The following is a 22,892-nucleotide window of genomic DNA, read 5'->3' on the forward strand; positions in this document are numbered from 1 at the left end:
TTAAAGAATTCATTTGACAATTCCACAGTTATGCACTCCTAAAATCCCCTGAAAACTTCTGCTGTCCATATTACATTGACCTCTCCCCTTTCTTATATATCTGTATTCAGGTGGCCACTGTGTTCAATTCATTGGGCCCATGGGCTTTAAACCCAGCTCCCTCTTCCTTTTCTCTCTCTATCCTCACATATCTTAGGGAGGTCTCAGGGAAGTTTTTTTTAGGGAGCTGCTTTTCCCAGGGCCGTGAGGCAACTCAGCTGCTTCAAGTCAGGTGGCCCAGAGTTCAGCGCCAGCTGCATCACCCCAAACAAGTCATTTTACTTCTTTCTGCCTCAGTTTCCTTCATTGCAGAGTGGAGGTCATGATACCTGCCATATGGGGTTGTTATGAAGCTCAAATGAGATATTTGTGAAGCATTAGCCCAGTGCCTGGCACATAGTCAGTGCTTAATAAATGCTTGTTTTACTTTCTTCTTTTCCTGAGATTTGAGTCAAGATGGTGGAGGAAGAAGAAGCAGTTGAGTCTTACTTCCTCACTATCTCTTCTCCACAACAATCTAGGAAATATACTAGACCAAATCTGGATCAGAAAAGCCAAGAAAAGGTCAGTGAATCATTGTTCCAACTTAAGAAGAGAGAAATGAGAGAGAAAGAAAGAGAAACAAAAGAAAGAAAGAAGTCTATAAACACTGAGGACAAGCACAGAGTATTCCAACTCTTGGGATGTAGAGGAGGGCCAAGACAGGGCAGAAAAAGATCCTGGGTGACCCCTGAACTAGCACCCCAGAATGAGAGCTCTCTGGCAGCTCAGGCCACTCACTCCCTGGTTCTGAGTCACATAGATCTGGAGCAGAGGGCCCTCGCAGAGCAAGTTCTGGGAATATTGTTGTGTGGGCCTGTCCCCCAAGCAGCAGTAGCTCTGCTCTAGCTTTGAAGCCAAGACATCAATGCACAGTGGAACATCTGGTTGGGCATCCTGTACCCAGGGGAGTCAGTTCAATCACCCAGAACTCTGCAGAGCCTTGCAGTAAGCTGCCTGTCACACATAAAACCAAAAGGCCCAAACCTGATTAAGGAATTTGTTAGACAAAGAAGGCAGTGAATAGGCCTCCCCCTCTCTCACATTTGGAGAACATTAAATACTTAAAGGACCCTGGATTGAGCTATGAAAGTTGTAGAAGGACATAAAAGGACCAAAGTTCAGGCCAAACATATCTCCCAGAAGTGGGTAGAGTCCAGTATTAACATATCCAGAATCAAGAAGTAGGCAGGGAAAATGAGTAAACAACAACAACAAAAACACCTGACCATAAAGAGTTACTATAGTGACAGGAAAGTTCAAGAAATAAACACAAAAGAGAATGATTCAAAAACATTTATAAGCAAAGCCTAATAAAAAGTACAGCCTGGGCAGAAATTCAACAAGAATTCCTAAAAGAGTTAAAAGCAAGTGTGTATGTTTTTTTAAAAAATGAGAGTGGGACAGAAAAACAAATGGAGGGAACAAACAAGTTACAGAAGAAAAATGAAAAGAGAATTAGCTGCTTGAAAGAAAAGAAGATACAAAACCTAACCAAAAAGAAAAATTCCTTGAAAAGTAGAATTTGCCAAATGTAAGCTGATAGGTCCATGAGCTATCTAGATACAATAAAGGCAGAAGCCTTCCTTCTTCTTTTGCTCTGTTCTATTACCAGTTAATCAGACAGGAAACAGATATTTCCTAATAGTTTCAGCCAGTTACATGTTTTTATAATTATAAAGCTTTTCATATCTATTTTCTTATGTAGTCCGCACAACCCTTTGATGTTTGTTAGTACATGAACTATCATATCCAGTTTACATTTGAAAAAATGAAGTTTTAGAAAAATGAACACATAGTTCTGAGGATTATGCCTACAGTCAGAGTGTTGATTTATTGTGGAGACCGAAGTTAGGCTCCCAGGGTAATCATTTTCCCAGAGAGTCATAAATAGAGAGCTCTCTGTAGATGACTCTCTCCTCCATTAGGAGGCACCATCCAACCAGGACAGAAGTTGGTCTTTTTAATCTGGGCAGCTGTGGAGAAGTGACTGAATGTGTGATCTTGGGTAAGTCACCTAACTTCTGCCTGTCTCAGTTTCCACAACTGTACAAACTAGATAATAGCACCTCCCAGGGTTCCTGTGAGGCAAATGAGATAATGTTTGTAAAAAAGCTCTCCGCACCATGCCTGGAAGGCACATCTTAGCACTATAGACAAATGCTTATTCCATTAATTTCCTTCCCCTTTTTAATCTAGTAACCCTAGCTAAGTAGCCCTGGCAAATCAAGGGCTAGAAGATAACTTAAAAGAAAGGTACCACTTATTTTCCCTCTTAATAGAGGCTTTCAAGATCTAGCTGTGTATCTGAGAGATGTAGCAGAAGTTTTTAATGTAATGAGCCACAAATCATACCTGAATGAAAAAATAGAAGATGGCAGCAACAAAGGCAGGGCATCCAAAGAGCAAGCCACTTTCCCCCTGAATTGAACACTATTTTTAAGCCCATTGGAATTGATGATTGCCCAGGACCTAATCATATTTCAAGGTATTCAAGTATTTCCCTCTCTTCCTTTGATAATGTTTACATGCAGTGCTCTGTAGACTTCCAAACTTGGGTCTGAATTCAAGGTTCAGTCTATCAAAGTGTGTGTCACTGCCATTTTATCATTCCTTAGTGGAAAAGGAGCCCACTGATTGATTATGGTTAATTTCTCCCTTGTGTAAAGATTTTCCCAAATGAGACATTCAGGTAGTCTTATATTTGATTTTAATTTCATTAAGAATTTTGGAAAACAAAGGTTTTCTCAATTCCTACCTTAAGTTCCTCTTCAAATTGATATCTAACTTTTATGTCAAGTAGCATAATCTTTTTTTTTGTCATCCTGAATATCATTCTTTCCTTGATATTGAAAGTTTAATTTCCATGCTGTGGAAGTAAGGTGGTCCATACTTGCACATATACATACACATATACATATGGGGAGGTTGTAGAGAGACAAACATTAAACTGGTAAAGTTTAAACATAAAGTGGTAAAGATTTACCAGTAGATTTTTGTCTTTGATATAATCTATTGGGCTGTCCACATTTAAAGAAATTGTTCTGTTTAATTAATAGATTGTATTGCTTCTTTGTTGAAAACACTGGCCTTTTTAAACCTGTTTTCCAAAATTCAGTAGCAAAACTATGGTAACAATTTTTAGGGCTGTTCCCCTATTTAAACATATAGAGTTATCTAAACTTATATATAGACTTATATAAATCAATATTGCTTGGCCCTTGCCTCTCCCTGAGAATCTCAGTTTGTTCTCATAGTTCTCCATGGCTATTTTTCTCTTGACCTTATGAAACCTTTCATTAGTCTCTTAATCATTGTAGTAGCTGATAGGGACTATATCTCCAGTCTTTAGAGAACTATGGATTACTGCCCAATAGTTTCTCTTAAGATGATCCATCCTAGGAATGGCTGCAAATTTTCTTCCTTTGTCCCATTGGAATAGAGTGAGTATCTAAGACCTTTTTGACATCTTGATCTTCAAATAAGATCTAGAGCTCAGGAACCAGAAAAGAGACTCCTCCCATATCTACCTCAAATCATATATAATGGTAACTCACAGGGCAGCTACATTATAAACCTTTTGAGGTTAAAAACTACAGGTTACAATGAATGAGAGAAAGCCCTTTCAGTGCCTTTGGTACTCAGATAATTGTTTGATTAAAAAGTCTTTTTTAAAAGCTTCAAGATCTTGAAACAGCATCACCTACTATAATAGCTGCCAGAGATAATGCACATCTTTGGAGAAATAAAACTGGTAGGTAACTGGACTTTCCTTACCTGTCAGTATTCGAGTTTGCTTAAACTTTTGTTGATGAGCATTATGATTTTGTGAATTTCCCCTCCTATCCCAGATAATTTTTATGGTGGGGCGAGGATACTTGTCGCCAGATCTCAGTAAGGTGCGGAGTAATTGTCCAAAAGCCATGAAGAGGCTAATGGCAGAGTGCCTGAAGAAGAAGAGAGATGAGAGGCCACTTTTTCCCCAGGTAAGAAAGACTTTGTGTTGAGTGAAGCAATCTGCTATATTATGATTAACATTTCTGTGTTCCTCCTCAGTTTTTAGTAGTGTTAAACATTAAGATTTTTCTCAAGGTAATATCCTTAGCCATTTGGGGTTCTCATACAAAATTATCTGAAAGGTTTAGTTTTATCTTTCACTGTGTGTGTGTGTGTGTGTGTGTGTGTGTGTGTGTATGTGTGTGTGTGTATGTGTAGACATACATAACATGTATATGTATTTTTATTATATAAAGGCTGATTTATTTATTTAAATCAACTTTTTTTGTAATTCAGAGTCCATTTGCTTAAATGACGAGGGGAAAAAAGGAAGCAGTTGTCCAAGAAGAGTCTCCTTTTTTTAAAATTCTAAATTGTTTTCCCTTGGTTTTTGCAACCAGTTAGTTGGTTGAGCAATATTTATTTAGCACTTACACTGACCAAGCAATGTGCTAAATTCTGGGGATACCTCAAATCAAATCCAATGAGACAAAAACACAGTCCCTGATTTCAAAGAACTCAGCATTTTAATGAAGGAGACAGCATGCAAATAACTATGGACATGATTACTTTATATATACAGTATAAATGAAGGGTAATCTCAAAGGGAAGACACTGGTAATTGAAGGCATCAAGAAAGTCCTCCTGCAAAAGATCAACTATGAGCAAAGCAAGTAATTAAGAGGGTAAAGATCAGGAGAAGGAATAATCCACACATGGGGCAGCCAATAGAAATGCAGGCAGTTGGCCAACAAAAACATAAAATACTTAAGTGTGAAGAGTAATAAACTAAGAACACTGGAAAGATGTAAAAGAGTTTAAAAGGCAGTTATGGGATTTTATATTTTATGCTGGGAGGGATAGGAAGTCACTGGAATTGTGCAAAGTGACTGAAAGAAGGGCAATCAGATCTGCATAAGAGAAAGAAGGTCTGTAGTGAAGATAGATGGCAACCAGAAAACTCTTTCTGTAGTCACTCAAGCAATTTAGTGCCTGCTTTGCTACGGGCACCGCACTAAGCCCTGGGGATCCAAGAAAGATAAACAAAGTGCCAACCTTGAAGGAGCTTAGTTTAATGAGGGAGACAGCTGGCAAACACCTCTACAAAGTGTGAGGTGATGAGGGAGTGCCCTGGGGGCAGCTGCATGAGTGGAGACTACAAAAGATGTTGTGAAGGTAGAAACAAGAACACATGATTGGACATTGGGGCAAGCTCAGGTGAGGCATAAGATGGCCCATTTCAGAGCACTGGGTACCTGCCCTCAACAGTAATAGAGAAAATGGGAAGAGAACTGGGTTTCAGGAAGGGGAGGGGGTTAATAAATTTTGTTTTGGACATGTTAGTTTGAAATGGCTATGGGACTTCTAGTTCAAGACATCTAGAAGGCAGGTGATACTAGAGTTCGTATATTTGTGTGTAATGTATGTATGTGCATGTGATGGATGGATGGGTTTGATATGTATGTGTGTATCTATGTATGTGTATAGATTCATTAAGTTTATAATAGCCAAAGTGAAAGATCACTGCTAAACAATTTGACTGCCATCCTCTGCTGTATGTTCCTTTGTGCACTAAAGCATATAATTTGTGATTTCCATTCAGTGAGCAAGCATTTATTAAAAACTTACTATGTGTGAGGTGTTTATTTGAGCCCTGTTAATAGAGAGACAAAGTCATGAATCAACTGGTTCCTGGACCCATTTTTTAACAAGACTTAATATCTGGTAATATCTAATGATATGTTACTGGATCTGAAATAACTACTTGAGGACATTTTTCATCTAAGTGAATCTTTCTCCTTCACTTTATTGAACTTCTTAAAAACCTTCTTAGGAAACTTTCATAAAATGCATCACACAAATAAGAACATCGATGAAACACAGAAATACACAGAAAAAAACCAAAAGTTCAGAAGGGGACACAAATAGGATGTTTTGTTACGACATTGTTCAATTTAATATGTACTTAAGAGAGAAACTAAGCTCAGGGGTTCAGATACTGTTATTCTTGATATTTTAAAATATATGGCAATTAAATTTTCAGTTAAAAAGAAAAGTCTATTACATACTTACTCATTTTCTGAAACAGATTTTACTATAAATATCATTTATAGTGAATTAACACTGTCAGGAAGCTAGAGTTAGGAAGATCTGGGTTCCAGTTTTCCTTCAGACACATACTAGCAGTTTGACTGTGGGCAGGCCACTTACCTTGTGTCTGCTTCTGTTTCTTCACTTGTAAAATAGGAACAGTAATGTCTACCTCAAAGAGCTGTTAAGAGGATCAAATGAGATAACATTTGTAAAATATTGGGCACAGAACCTGGCATAGAGTAGGCCCTATATAAATGCTTGTTTCCTTCCCTTTGTTATAAACAATCTGCTACTATACTGTCCTATGATAATGTAACAGGCTAATTGAGACTTTTGTGTTGCTGGCTTTGGGGGCAAGCTTCTGTATCTGTCTTTATTGTCATATTATTTGTTGCTTATGTCTCATTGCTCTTATTATGCTTCCTCTAGCAGCTCACTCCTTCCCCTTTTCCTCTCCTAAATGGCTCAGAGCTAGGAGACTCCATAATTAGGCTTCTTAAAACTGTGTGCAAAATAAGAGCCCATTGATTCCAAGAGTGATTAAACTGTACAGACTTTTGCAATAGAGACTTTAGAACATTTTTTATTTAGCTGCTTAGAGAGGTTACTGACTTCAGAATTCCTCTTCTGCTGAAAGTTTGGCCATCTGAAAAGTGTAGGGCATGAAGAGGATGCTGGATTGGACTAAGGACAACCTAGGCTTATTTCTAACTGCAGATACTTAATAGCTGTGTGACTAGACAAATCACTTAACCTCTCTGAGACTCACTGATCAACAAAAATGGCTTGGGCAGTACTGGTTCCACAGTGTCTGCATTCCAGGATGGTTTTGTTTTTTGTTTTTTATTTTTTATTTCCTGAGGCAATTGGAGTTAAGTGACTTGCCCAGGGTCACACAGCTAGGAAGTGTTAAATGTCTAAGGTCAGATTTGAACTCAGGTCCTCCTGACTTCAAGGGCTCTGGTGCATCACATGATTGTTAAGACAATTGTCTGAAAGTTATGTATTTTTAAATGTTATGTAAATTTCAATTATTATTACTTATAATTGTACACAAAATCCATCATTACTAAATTTTTTTTATCATGTGATTTCTTTATGGTTCTGTGCTAAAGAAACATTTCTAAGATCTGCTAATCCCTTTCAGCAGACTTGTAGAAGTCAGCTGAAAATAGCCTTGTTGAACAGTTCTAGATTCAATTTATATTGTTACAGGTAGGGAGGCAGGGAGGCAGGAAGATAAGGAAAAATGGCACTTTCTCAAATTATTTTAAAGAAATTAAATAAGTACTGCAGCAAATTTTAGAAATTGCTTATTAAAATGATTCACTTATTCCTAGAAGAATTCTGTATTCTCTGTTAAATGTTATATTTTTTGACAGTATCTTTAGAGGTTTTTAGTCCTTAATTGCTTGTTTTTTCAGATTCTTGCTTCCATTGAACTTCTGGCCCGCTCATTGCCAAAAATTCACCGCAGTGCATCTGAACCCTCATTGAATCGGGCTGGCTTCCAAACGGAGGATTTTAGTCTGTATGCTTGTGCTTCTCCAAAAACACCCATCCAGGCAGGGGGATATGGTGCGTTTCCTGTTCACTGAAAAAAATTGAGTGGGAAAGGGAAGTGTACAGGGCAGGACACACAAAAGTAAGATGAACTTACAAAGTTTGAGTATTTTAAACTCAATGGAATCTTTTTTAGAAGGTGCGCCAAAGAACAGATTCATTTTTTAAAAGAATGGGAATCAGTTTCCTGGTGTAAAAAATCATGGCTACCATTGAATTTGTCAATATGAAAAACAGTTTTAACACACATAGGACAAAAGATTGTGATGAAATAATTTAATAATGTGTATCCAATTTTCCAAAGACTTTATCTTGTCCTATGTTTGCATAGTTTACAAATTTGCTCAATCTGAATGTTTTTATATAGTAAATGTTTCTCATACAACTTTTATTAGCCATAACATGTCCATTATGGGATAAGGTTAATAGTACACCTTTTTGAAAGTGAAAGACATTCCCATAGTTACCTTGATGTAATTGAATCAAACTGAGCTTTTGCAAATTGGGAAGACACTGGAATTGAATAGTCCTATTTTTATACTCCATGTCAAATTTCTATAGAAGTTTCTTTTTATTATAAGATGGAAAGTTCTGGATTGCCTTTAGTTCCCTAAGCAGTAGACTTAACTGCTTTCTGCAAATAATAGGGATGATGAAGGGATTCCTATATAATGTATGTACAGGGGAATGTTGAGAAATATATTGGGAAAGGGAAATTTTTTATTTCATTAGTAAAACGTTTCATTTTGGTTTCCCATGGAATATACATGGGGGGAAGGAGGGTGTGGGACAGGAAAAGGATACATAGTGGTCCTCTTTTTTTGATGAAATATGTTTATATTATTAAATTTCTTTGTATAGAGAGAATATCTTTGTTATATGACGTTCAATTCAGTTGCAAATTCACCTCAAAAGAAGTCCTCACAAATTATATGAAGACTTTTAGAATTTTTTTTTCAGAAATTACATACACTTTATTTTTTCAAATTACACTTAACCTCTAACAACATGTTTCAAGAAGGACTTTGTCATTGTGTCCAGTGTAATTTCTTTCCTTGTTCGTGTATCTTCTCATATTCTTTGTAGGAGTTTAAAGTTAAATTCTTTACCCCAACAGAATCTTCTTACTATGAGAACTATTCTATTTATGATGTTCCAGGGTTAGGAGTATTTCCTACTTGCTAATAAAGTTTGGTGATGCTCCTTTTCTAATATGGAAAATGTCTTTAGCAATCAAGTACATTTTTTTTACTGGCATTCAGAGAGAACCAAAGGTGGAAAAGATAGTTCTGAGATAGTCTTAGCAAAATAAATTATCATCACTACTTCAGTGCTAGCCCAAGAACGAGAACCAATCTGTTAACTTTAACTACATTGTCACTCCTTCAATTTAGAATCTAACTGATAGCTAAAAATTAAGGATGACAATCTCATCATAAGTGCCATCTTCTATCCTTTACAATTCAGTATAAGAGCTGAAAAAAACTTAGAATAATGTCATTTCTTTTAGTTTTTTGGTTGCACAAGAAAACATTAAAGCACTTTCTAAGTCATATTTAGCTGCCTTTATATGAATGTTAGATTCTATTCATTGAAAATTAGTCTTTACCTTTTGTCTACCTTATGTTGTAGAGTCTTATATTTTTAAAAAAAATTTTTTTAAGAAATTTGTGGTAACTAATTTAGGAAAAAGGACAAAAAAGCAGGAAAATACTTTCTATTAAGCAATAAAATATTATAAAATTTCTAAACTCTCCAGTAAAATTAAAGATATTCCAAATTTTTCCCAGTATTTGCTAAGTATGGTTTTATTAGTTTGTATAGGCTGTTATAATAGTAGATGCTTAAATAATGTTTTTTACAAAGTGGCATCAGTTTATGGAACACTCAAAAACAAGGGGGAGAGCATTTGGTGACAACAGTTGTCATTAAATTGTGTCTCTGTTTATTGTGGGGTTTATTCTTCACAACTTCCTTCTTTCGCTCTTTCTTAGCCTATTCCATTTTCTTTTCTTCCTCCCTTTTTTGTATCAGTGAATGCAGTTTAGCTCTTAGTGTTCCAAGCTAAGGAATTTCTGATTTCTCTACAGCCTACTGGGGCATCAAACAGAACTTTCCAGTGGGCTTATGAAGTCCCCAGGGCACTTCACATTTATCTCTTCTCTGGCAGGCTGAAAACTTAGTTGAAGTCATCTTGGCTTGTTAACATTGAAAATGTGACAGTATGTTTAGATAGTTTGGAGAAGGGAAAGTGAAGATAACAAAAGAAAAGTCATTCTGTGGGATCTGATTTCCTGGTTGAAACAGTTACATTCTTCAAATATGTTCCTTTCTTCAAAACAAAAGCTTTTATTACATATATATTTGAGATATATATATATATATATATATATATATATGTATATATGTGTGTGTATATATACGTATGTATTTTGATATAGTGTATCTTAATATATTACACATTGAGAAATCTCATATGTATGTTACATACATATAAAATATCTCATTTTTGTCATGGTTTACTTCTTTGACATTTTTTCATTTCACTTCACATTCATTAAAAAAAAAAAAACTTCCTTTCTGAAATTCACATTTTAAAAAGTTTTTTCCAATTAATAGTGTGTAATTAATTTTTCAGTGATTTATAACTAGTAGAATTTTTTAGGAAATTTTTGAGGAAATATGTTAAATTTTCTTTTCAGGGGATAATGTCCAAATAAAAATGCCATTTAAAAACTAGTAGTGTTTAAAAGGACTCATTTAAAACAGTGCCTATTTAATGACAATGGGATTTTAAATAGCATGCCTAAAAACAAAATATATACGAACTCTTTGAATAGCATATGTTTGAACTTCCACATGTAAAGGGAACCATCTTATTGAATTACTTTATCGATTATAGTCTTAGAATTGTAGAACTAACTGGTAAAATCATATTCCAGTTATTCAGCATTTTAATGGTATTTCTCATTTTGAAAGATTTCATCATTTTTGTATGGCCCTTTCTCAGAGACCCTCTTAAAAAAAAAAAAAAAGAAAGAAAGAAAGAAACGGAGGTAACTGTGGCCAAAATTCCCCTAAGCACTTCTAAAATCCCTTGAAGAATTATTTTCCTCATAATCTAAAAAGTAATGTATAAAATGAAACCATCATATTTAGAATCATTGCTTCCAAAAGTAGATTTTATTTGTGAACAGTTGGATATTTCCTTACACAATTTTTTTGGAACTCTTAAAACAAAATATATATATCTGAGATTCATCCCTGAAATGTTCCTTAATATTTGAGTTGAATTGTAATGGAGAATAGTTGTTAGTATGCAGGAAATAGACATGGATGAATTAAAAAACTTATAAGGTTATGTGTGCAAGTATGTATTTTGGACAACATGGACTTTCCCTTCTCGACCAGAAAAAAGGAATTTGGTTTAAAAATGTCTTTTCCCCTAAAATCCTAAATAAAATTAAATGAGAGACAGATAGATATTTTCAGTGGTCTTAGGAGTCGGAAGAAGTTCAATCTTCTCTTTTCCCATTATTGGTAACATAAGATCAGTGTCATACTGATCTTATATAAGATCAGTTCAAAATGAAACATTCATTTAAATTCTTGATGTTTTGATTTTTCAAAAATACCAGAGTCTGCATAAGCTCTACAGAGATTGTCTGGAATTCACAAGGAATATATAGATTTTTTAAATTAAGCTAAACTAGTTTAGCCCAGACATTCTTGGTTCTTTTCCTACTTGATAATGGACATTGTTACGTTGAAAAGCTATATGATAAGCATCCAAGTATATGGATTAGAAGGAAGGAATAATCTTTTAAATAAACAATAAATGTTTATTGAATTAAATTGGTTTTAATAGCTGATCTTTAGTTTATCATCCATATCATTTTTCGTGGAGCCTGTAACATAAAAAGAATGGAGTGTGATTCTATTCTTCCCATCCCTTGACCAATGACTTACTTCCTAGCTCTGATTTATTGGGGGGAAGTTTGGTTATAAAATTATTAGAAATTCTGGATTTACTTTTAAAATGTGTGTGTGTGTGTGTGTGTGTGTGTGTGTGTGTAATATATTTGATTTCATGTTAGTGTTACCCCAAAACAGAACTACAAGTTCTCTTACCTAGTGGTCATATGACAGAAAACTTTTTAAAATCTTTGTTTAAAAAAAATTAGAAATTGTGTTTGTTCAGGTTTAGAGTTTGAGCTGTTTTTCAGCAAAATTCAAAGTGTAAGAAATATTCATTATAATAGTACTTATTTACTTTTCTAAACAAGGTAATGAAGTGAGAGCTAGCTTAGAAATAATCGTTTTACATATATTAATCACTTAATGGAATAAATGTAACTACCAGAATATTATGTTTGAAAAAATGTTGGGCACTGAACAAAGTTGCATTTGACAATATAGCCAACCTTTTAAAATTACACATTTGAAAGAAATGCTCAAAATAATAGTAATACTGAAATCCAGAATTATTTTCAAACTAAAAATATTGGAAGTGAAATGTGGTAACACTGTCTTTATCAATGTAATGGATGCCTTCACCCTGTCTCCTCTGATGTTCCTGCTCTATAGGTAGCAGTTGTTAAAGACTTGGCAAATTTCCAGATTTTCAGTACCCCCAGATTGCCGTCTTGCTTTTAATTTTTGTACTTTTACCATAATTTCAACTTGCCTCACTTCAGTTACATTTTCCTGATCTAATGGTTGATTAAACATATTCTTCTGAAGGATGAGATAGTAGCATATAAAGCAATGAAATAGCCTGTCCTAGGCACCGTGATGTCTGCTGGGCAGATGGTTAGTAACCAGACATCAGCTGGTCTCCATCAACATGTGGAAATCAGTAGGTCATACTTACTAATTATTAACACCTGGTAACTTTTTCCTTTTTTCATCCTTCTTGAGTTTTCTGTACCTTGTGACATTTGGCCACCCCCTTTTGTCAAGAAACTCCTTCCTTCCATTTCTCTGACATTGGATTCATCTAGTTCTCCTTCTTTTTGTCTGGTTGTTTCTTTTTTGTCTCCTTCGATGGGTCATGTAGATACTTATACTAGATAGAATATTGGACTTGAAGTCACGAAGGTTTATTTCAAATCCTGCCTCAAATGCCTGCTAGCCATGCCCTCAACCTCAGTTTTCTCCTCTGTAGAATGGGGGGAGAGGGGTATTAATATCTACCTCCCAGAGTTGCTGTGAGGATCTAATAAGAGATAACACCTGTAATGTGTTTTGCAAATCATAAAAAGTGCCATAAATATGTTTGTTTTCATTCCTTCTACCATCTGAGTAAGGATTTCTGTCCCTCATGGCTCTGTCCTCGCCCTTCTCTCTCAGTAAATCTTATCTACTCCTTTGACTTTGATTATGACCTCTGTGAACATGAATCCCAATTCTGTATATCCGGTCTCCATCTATTCCCTGAGCTGTAGTCTTGCTTCTACAGTTGCCGATTAGACATTTCTATCCAGATGCTCCAGTGGCACTTCAAATTTCTATTCAAAACTGAAATCATTTCTACGCTAAATATGTACTCCCACCAACCCCCAATTTTGCCATTGAGACATGAAACATCTGAGGTATCTTTTCTTTTCCCTTTCCCTTAACCATTCCCCTCCCCCCCTTCCCCCCATTGGCCCCAGCCCTGTCAGTTGTGCCTTGTCATATCTCCCCTCCCTCTGTCTTTCATGGCTCCTCTGATCTGCCCCTAATGCATCCAACAAAATCCTCTTCCCAAGACTCAGGTCTGAGCATGTTTTCCCCCTGCCCTTTGCCTATAAGATAAAGTACAAGACTGCTCCTGCTCTGGTTCCAGCCTAACCTTCCAGTCTTTCCTCTTCTCCTCTGTTCGCCATTCTAATGAGATTATCTTAATTGTTCCCTGATATTTCTCTTTTTTGTCTCTGCACATATTCAGACCACCCTTCTTGCCTAAAAATAGACTTCTTCCTCACTTAGGACTGTTCATTTTCATTTCTTTTGAACATTTTCATGTATATTTTCTTCCTTCAGTACCAAGGAGTACCAAGGAATTCAGGTGTCACTTCCTCTAAGAAGCCTTTCTTTCCAAAAAGAGTGGCTTTACTCAAATTTGTCTAATGTGCCTTACTTGCTTTTATTATATTATACATTGATTAGTGTGCCCCTTATTAAACTATAAACAGCTCTAGGGGAAATTATTTTTCATCTTTATGTCCCAGTTAATTAAAACAGTGACTTGTACATACCAAGAACTTAATAAATATTTAGTGCATTGAGTTATTGATTTATGACTCTGTTGATGATTCTGTCCCAAGCTATGTAAGAGTGTTCATATAAGTGTTGATTGCTGTCTTCATTACGGATCCTAATATAACAAAGTTATTTTTGTTCAACTGAGCAGAGTGTTACTAATTGTCAGATATTAACAATTCCCAGAGTTTGCTATAATCTATAGGATAGGAGAAGCTAACTCCCTTTAGCTCTAGAGGAGAAAAGGACAAGATAATGAATACAGTATGGTAGCCTGGAAAGTACAAAATCCATTGAGCTAAGAGTGTCATCCCTTAGACTAAGTTTATATGTGATTTAATTCATGTATTCCTTGCATTAATTTATCAAGCAATTAATTAATTCCTAGCTGAGAATCAAAAAGTCTGAGTTGAGATCCTATGGTTGCCACAGTGTGGCCATGGGTTCATCATTTAAGCTTTTTATCTATACATGAATTCTTCTTTTACACACTAACTCCTCCCCTGTCCTGTGTTATAAGATTATGAAAATAAAATGAATTAAGTGAAAGTACATTGAGTTCTTAGAAAGAGTTGTTTTATTAAGCTAATTGTTATTCTAAAATCATCATTTGCATGTTAGCTATTCCATTACTGTAGGCATTCATCAACAAAGAGTGTAGCTGAGCAAATTTTCCTCTGATTTTCAATTATTTATACTTATTTTTCCCCCTTTGTCTGTGTGGATTATTGAAAGTGGGTTTTACCATATTATATATTCATGGTATAAGTTGTGTAACTTATAATGAATGTGATCTGCTTTTAGTTTTAAATGCATCATGCTACTGCTTCATACCTACGTAGTACAACCCTAGCCTACTAGTGAGATTCTCTGTGTCTCCTGGCTATTTCAGAACACTTTTGTAAAATTAGCTCTTGTCCTCCCTCTACAGGAGAATTTGCCGCCTTCAAGTAGCCACACCATCATGGCAGCATCTACTCTTATTATTTCTTAAGTCTTGTGTTCCTACAGTTTCTTAACATCAAAACTCAGTTCTGTTCCTCAAAAACTTTTTTTAAAGATACAGAAATTTCAGTGCATAAGCTAGAGTGGAACAGAATGAAATTTCCCCTCCAGCAAAAGAGGGAAGACTATTTTAGGAACCAGAACTCTGTGCTGCCAATGTTTCTTCTTCAACACAGACACCACGTGCACTAACCACGCCTGCCCACTCCCTGGAGGAGAGAGGAGAGACCGAGCATTCTGACCTTTGGGGGTTCAGGCAGGATGGGAAGGAACTGCTGCTACGGCTTGGGAGATTGGCTGTGGAAAGTCTGCAGATCAACTTTTCTCCTTCTAACCACCCAGCCAGCAAATGGCAGATCATCTGATGGGGCAATTCCAATCACAAGAATCATTCCTCTTTCTGTTCTGGGATTTTGTTATGGTGTTTTTTTCCTTCTCCTTTCCTGATGTAAGAGCTGGAACAAAAATGCAGTATAGCCCTTTCAATGTTATGTGTGTGTCCAATATTCATCCAGATTTTCAGATTTATCCTCCAAAAAAGATCACTTTAGTTGGGAAGGGATACAGGAACACTGTGCAGCTGGGACAGGAGAAAAAGGGAATACAGCATATTTTTTCCAGGTCTACTCTGGTATCTCTTCTTTCATTTCCTTTCCAAGCTATGGTGTGTGGTTCATTGAGGGTGCCTTCAAAGCAGGCTGGGATGTGTCCATACACATTGGGTTTTTCTCATTGGTCCAGCAATCTAGAAATGCTTGCTTGTTGTTTAATATACCAGGTCCTCAGTGTACTCCCATTGAGATAATACAACAAATTTATTTTTAAAATCAAGCAATCAACACGTATTTATTGAGTGCCTATTGTGTGCAAGGCACAAGGGTATCTGACTATAATTGATAAAAATTATTTGATAAAGGACTACTTGATTGGTAAATTATTTTATAAATTGAAAATCAAGGTACATATTTAACACTGAATACCTTCCCAATATGGATTGTTAAATAATGGGAAATAATTCTCAGGTTAGCTTGTTTGTTGTTTAATGTACCAGGTCCTCAGTGTACTCCCACTGAAATAATAAAACAACTTTATTTTTAAAATCAGGCAATCAACAAATATTTATTGAGTTCCTATTGTGTGCAAAGCACAAGGGTATCTGACTATAATTGATAAAAATTATTTGATAAAGGACTTGATTGGTAAATTATTTTATAAATTGAAAATTAAGGTACATATTTAACACTGAGTACCTTCCCAATATGGATTGTTAAATAATGGGAAATAATTCTCAGGTTAGATTGAGTCACAATAAAATATAACACCCTCCCCTGAATTCGGCATTCTGAAAGTGGTATTTGGAGTATGGAATGACTTTTTTTAAGAAGGAAAAAAGGGGTGAGGATTTTTATCACTTTATATGTCCTCTAAAAAGTTTGTATACATATGGGGAAACTTGTCATAATGACAAGTAAAATTTATATCATTTTTATTAATGATTCTGGCTGGATCTGCACTAATACCTTGTTTCATTTCTTTCCCACTTGACTTTCTTTTACTCTGCCCAGTTTTCTCCTTTATCTAGTTTGCAACCTAAAATAAAAATGGTGGTGTGTGCATTAATTTTCCTTCTTCCTTTCTTCTCAAGCCTGGTCTTCAAAAGGTTGGTAACTTTGGAACTAAGTTTCTCAGGGAGCATATAAAGTCACAAATGAAGATGAGAGGAATTGTAGGAGGATGTTTTGATGTGCTCAGTTTGCAGAATTTTGATGCTAGACATCAGTGATTTATTCGGGATAGATGCTGATTAGCTTAGAGAGATCATTGCCCTCTCTCAGCATAAAGCAGAAATGTTATCCGCTCAGAGCATCTTTCATTCTTTTACTGAAAGTGGACACGAATCATAATAGTAAAGAATATGAATGTGTATTAATGGTCAGGTTAAATTTCTCCCTAATGACAATAATAGAATCATTCACTTGGGTGGAGAAGAGAAAATTACTTGTGCAGTAGGTTTAACCAGCAAAACACGAGAGGCTAAGAACTTGCATGAAATTGGGCAAAGCCTAAAATAAATCAGGGAACAAGAAAACAATACTTTTATTTCAAAGTATGGCTTATTGCACTGCTCCTATACTTCTAGCTACTTACAACTCACTGCCATCTGATACATTTTTCTTTAAATATTTGTAAATATAGGATAGCAGCTGGAAGTTAATGTGGAGTGGTCAAATTTGCCACTAATAAGTATGTGAAATTCCAGATGTTCAGGAATGAATAATCCCATTTGAAATGAAATATGTTTGTAATTATTCTTACACATATGGACAGAGATATATGATATAGAAATGGCTGAGTCTGAGAATGATTCTAACTGGCATGTTTCCTGTGTGTGTGTGGTTCAGCCTCTTCAAAAGATGTGTTTGCTTTGTTTTTTATTTTTAATATATAAGCTTTGTCCCTCCAGATGTTATATGTGTTTTATTTTCCTCTTAGATTATCATACAGTCTCTTTCCCAGGGTGAAAGTGAGCAATAGTAAATTTATTCAGTGCTCCTTTGAAATAAATAGAATCTGCTGGAGTCTTGCTGAATCAAGGACTACCTCAGCAAATCCATGTAGGGAAAGGAACTGCCTATGGAAGAAACTTAGAAGGTCCTGTCTGAGATTTTACACACTTCAGAGATGCTGCTTTTTACCTCCCTTCCATTGGGTTGCCATCTTATTTGAAAAGGAAAAAAAAAAAAAAAACCAACAACAACAAAGCAAACTTGACTTGTATAGACTGGCTTTAAAATGAAGATGAGTCCAGAGTCCAAGCTCAGGGTATTGTTGAGTGATTTCGGGTCACTTTTTTTTTTTTTTTTTTTAATCCCTTTTTCACTTCTTTTTTTTTTTTTTTTTTTAATACAAATGATCTTTTTCAAATTCTTTCACTCAACCTTACAAAGGGTTTCCTTTGCTTTTCTTTTGTTTTATTATTTGGTGTTTCAGACTCTATATAGACTAGAACCCATAAGTTCCTAAGAAAAATACAAGGAAACAGTCCTTGTTTGTGCAAAGCACTTTATAAATAATGCAATGTAATATGCACATTATGTAGCTGCTTTATTAATCTTTTAAGGTTGTGATTCTGCTGCCTTATTAGTTTGCTTTTCTTATGGTGGCTGCAGTGCCTTCATTTTATTTTTGGTAATGATAGGTGAAAAAAGTTAAAACCTTTTGAAAAACTGGGAACAACTGCAAGGATTGTTTTAGGTTTGATGTTCTGATTCATTGATTCTTTAGTTTCCTGAACATTTACCATGGAAATAAAATTAATCAGAATATTCATGTCATGAAGTTTTATATGGGGGGGGGGGGGGAGAAAGCCCAAGGTGATCATCTGTACTGCATCCCCTTATGTATAGAGCAGGGGTTCTCAAACTATGGCCTGCAGGCCGCTGAGAACGTTTATACAGCCCGCGGGTTATGGCAAATGGGCTGAGAGGCAGAGACAGAGTGTGAGTTTTTGTTTTTTCTATAGTCCGGCCCTCCAACAGTCTGAGGGACAGTGAACTGGCCCCCTATTTAAAAAGTTTGAGGACCACTGATGTAGACTCTTTAAAAGTGTGAAACAGGTAGGCACATTAGCTGTTAAATACCGTTTCCTAAAAGTTCTATTACTGCTTCTATCAGGAACCTATCAGCAAATGTTAGAGTGACTTAGAGCACAGGAACTCATAGCAATGATATTTTTTTAAAAATATTTACATTGAGATTTTGGAAGAAAATCATAGTGCCATGTAACTTTAAAAATAATACAAAAATATTCCCCCTAACTCAATCTGGACACCCACGAGTAGGACACAGCACTTTATATTTTGAACACGGTTCAAAAAAGTACTGTTGTGGGTCCCTCTACAGATCTCATCCTTTTTTCATATGTATATTTTCATATCAGTGCTTGATGCTGACAGGATATTCTACAAATGGCTAAAATGAATAAAAGATAGTGTCTCTAGTTTGGAATATGTTGATATTCTCAATAAATTCATTGATGTGTATGTACATTTGTGATCCCCCTTATGAAGTAGGGTGAAGTAAATATATCAGACTAGGACTTAAATGAATAAAGTGAAGATGTATATCCCAAAGGACAGACAGTACACACTTTAGCACTAACTGTTGAAAAGATTTAGTAATGTCATATCCATTGAAAAAGGTACAAGAATGGCACGAAGGAAAGCCTGATCTGTTTGGGTGCTGCATTTTGATACTCTTACCCTTCAGTCTGTTGAATGAAGGGAAAGGAAAAAGGTAAGGGAAGAAACATTTTTTAAGCACCTACTATGTGAGGCACTGTACTAATAATGAGCTTTTTACAAATATAAAATAAATGATGTGGCATTTCTTCATTTGACTGCTCTGATTTCAGGAAGATGGCTTGCTAAAAAGCACATATTCTAAGCTAGTTTCAGGTTTCTTTAAACTGTCGGAAATGCAGAAAAAACAAATTTAAATAAATTTTTATCACATTTCACTTTTTACCTACGCAAGCCCACTGAGCCAGGAGCATGGATTTTGTAGATATTTTTTAAAACATCCTGATTTTTTTCCAAGTTGCCATTTTAGCAGCTATCAAATCAGCATTTGAGAATGACAAATAGGCATAAATGTATGGCAGTGGAAGACTTTTTGTAAAAACTAGATAAAGATGCTAAAGGGACAAAAGCAAACTAGCCAATGATAAACAACATGCTCCTTGATGTTTAATGAAAACTTCCATTTAAGGCCCTAAGATGACATTGTGCATGTGAGACTCCAGTAGTTACCTTTACAATTTGCCAAATGATCTCACTGTGCCTTTGTGATGCAATAAAAGCTAAAATATAGCAATGTAGACATGAGAGCAGCGACTGGTATTAATTGCTGTTGTTTGTTATTTGGGTAAAGCAACATAGACATCATCCCCCATTCCCCTCAAAAAAAAAAAAAAAAAGTATCTTCTTTAAATTTTGTAACCTAAACTAGAGAGTAAAACCCACTAATGAATCTTTGCATACAGAAAAAAGAAAAAAGCTGTTTTTCTTTTTTAAATGGAGCCATTAGATTAAAAGTAGAATTGCAGCATTTTTGGAGAAATTATTTCTATTCCCTTTCAGCCACTAAAGCATGAATGTTTTGCACAGTAGAAATGTTGTTGGGTGGATGTTTGAGAAGTGAAATTAAGATTCTCTATACTTGCTGACCATATGTTTGAACTTTCTGCAGATAGTCAGAAATGAAAAAAATATACTATGGGACAGCATTTTAATACCAACTTTCTAGATTACTGCTGCAGTTGGTAGAATTATTCCACCCAATGTCTAAATTTTGTAAAACCACCTTGTCTACACCACCAAGTGAGGAACTCCATCTTGGGATTCAGCCTCCTTTGCACTTTGCAAACTAGATAGCATTATATTACTAATACTGTTTTTGTGTGATCTGAGAGAGCCAGATGGGAAGGGCCTGTCCAGTGTGGGCAAGATCCTGCTTTCCCAGAAGAATGTTGACAGTATATGGAAAAGGCAACGGTCGTCTTTGATAGGTAAATAAGATTGGGCAACATGGTTTAGCTTCTTAGATCTTTCTTCCTCCTCTGTGCCCAAACTCTTTGTCCTTTGTCCTACCTCCCAGAAAGTCCACAAGCATACTCTTTAGTTATTGGGTTCTTCATTAGAAACCCCTCTTAACACATGTTATATATAAGGTAGCCTATCTGACTTTGTCAGCAATGGTGGTATGTCTTGATTAGAGTATAATGGAACGTCCATTGTGTTCATTTTCTCATTTTGAGCTTCAGTAGAATTTTAAATACTGATATAGTTTGTGATATATCAGCACCTAAGAACGTAATCTTTATTCATTCCCTCTTCAGATGTATGTTCCTACCAGATTCCAGCCATGTGTGCACAGATGTGCACGGGTGTACACTTACACAATTTTGACAAAGACAAATTTAAGTCTTGAATGACACGGTAAAAAGCAATAATGGTTCCCAAAAAGAATACTGAAGAAGGTAAATAGGATAGAGATTTAGCTTTGAGTTCTTAAATCAGGATTGCAGTATTTTGTTGGGTTTTTTTAGTCATGAGTAAGTCACGTCTTTGAGTTAGTCCCCACCTCAGAAAAGACATGATTAAAGCAGAGTCTTCTTCTGAATGCACAGCTGTTAACAATGATCAGTTCAGGTCTACGTTTTGTATTGTTTTTAATTGTTGGGTAAACTAAATGGTTTGTGGGGTGGTTTTTTTTTAAACTCTTGACTATCATAATGGTCAAACCAGTTGTGCCTGTAGATACATCCAAGTGTTTCCTTCCCCCCACACCTTTTTTTTTTGTGATGTTGGATGTGATCTTTTTTGTTTTATGTGTGTTTTATTTCTTTTAAAGAAATAACTTTTTGTAGTAGAAGTATTCTTTGCCAATAAAGAATAAAATATTTGTATTACTGTCAAGAGAGAGATTTGTTCCAACCATCTGATCATCTTAGCAGGCTATCCACACCTTGTCTAGCTCCCATTGCCTGTCTACCCTTTCAACCAGAGTTTTAAGAGAATCAGGCATGAAATTTGCATCTGAAATAGAGGAAAGCAAAGGAATGAGCATCTTTCCTTTTTTATTGAGGGAGAGGCCAAGTCAGAAGTGAGGGTGTTTTGACTAATATTCTATGTTGCATTTGTATCTGTTAAACCCTGGTTGAATACCGTGTGTGTGTGTGTGTGTGTGTGTGTGTGTGTGTGTGTGTGTGTGCACATATGTATGCACGAGACTTAGGAGGAAATTTCAGGATAGCTTAAGCATTGAAATTCAATCTGGGCACAAATAGATAGAAAATGGACCAAACTTGGGTGGTGAGTATTTAGGGGAGATGGAGCAGGAATAGTTACAAGAATAAGGGAGATGATGAGGGTAGGAAATAAATTATAATTATCTGAAAATAAAATGTAAGAGTGCAATAAATGTGCTTTTCAAAGCTGTGAAGTTAAAAAATCCTACAAAACACATCATTCCTTTCTAATCCTTTTGTGTGCTCCTTACCTGATTGAAACCAGTTATTTAAACTTAAGCCTTTTTGTTCTTGTTCATTTCTAACAAATATGTCTTTTGTTTTCATGTTCTATCATTAGTTTATATGCTTGTACATATATAAGCTATGTTTTTACATTATTTGAAAAATTATTAGGTCCTCAGTGTATCCCTTTGTTCTACCATGTAACATACGACCTGATGGTCAGATTTGGTCTCCATTAACACCATCTAGATTTGAAGGATTAAATCTCAGCGATGTGTGTATGTGGTGATCTCATGTGTCAGTTTGCACACTTTGTCTTGCCTCCCCCTCCTCACTGTCCCCCCTTGTTGGAACTGAGCTGATTCTCCTAGAATGGTACAACTGATCTTTTTCCCCATATGGGGGGAATTCAGTTCTACTGTTGGTTGGCATATTTCCCTGGGTGTGTCACATTCACTAGTTTAGCTAAAAAGATAGTTGTGGTTACTATTTGGTTTGAACAGCGTGCAAGAGAAATCTTCCTTTGTCCTTTCTTTGTATATCCTGGGTTGAGGACAGCCCCAATAGGGAGAAGGGAAAAGTTTTCATTTTAAATGACCTTCCCACCCTATCACTCTAAATTATGTAGTACAATATGCAAGCCTTCCTCTCTACTATGTTACTGCCAAAGTTTGGAGAGGATCCCATAGAGTTTGTGATGTATAGGCAGTGAAAAGTTTGGGTCTTTTCATAATTGTTCATAGGTATCTATATCTGCTTTTGCAAAAATGATGAGTAATTTTATTTAACTTTTTTCAAGTCATAAAAAATTCAAATCGGTGACATTCCCCCTCCTATCCTCTTGTCCACGGAGTGACTGCTTGTTCAAATTAAT

At 35.7% G+C, this 22,892-nt stretch overlaps 1 protein-coding gene across 3 annotated transcripts in view; it reads left to right on the top strand.

Moving 5' to 3' along the window:
- BRAF (B-Raf proto-oncogene, serine/threonine kinase) overlaps positions 1-19,988 on the top strand; it is a 153,155-nt gene extending 133,167 nt beyond the window's left edge. For 2 of the 3 annotated variants that reach the window (XM_074267728.1, XM_074267729.1), the window contains 3 exons: positions 3,930-4,064; positions 7,593-7,746; positions 14,909-19,988. In XM_074267728.1, the coding sequence (XP_074123829.1) occupies positions 3,930-4,064; positions 7,593-7,746; positions 14,909-14,931 (312 nt within the window). In that variant the 3' untranslated portion in view covers positions 14,932-19,988. Of the gene's footprint in view, positions 1-3,929; positions 4,065-7,592; positions 8,599-14,908 lie in introns of those variants that run through there. The other variant, XM_074267730.1, reaches the window with a different exon arrangement.
- The last annotated feature ends 2,904 nt before the right edge of the window (positions 19,989-22,892 follow it).

The sequence above is a fragment of the Sminthopsis crassicaudata genome, chromosome 5 (genome assembly GCF_048593235.1).
Source record: "Sminthopsis crassicaudata isolate SCR6 chromosome 5, ASM4859323v1, whole genome shotgun sequence".
Lineage (NCBI taxonomy): Eukaryota > Metazoa > Chordata > Mammalia > Dasyuromorphia > Dasyuridae > Sminthopsis > Sminthopsis crassicaudata.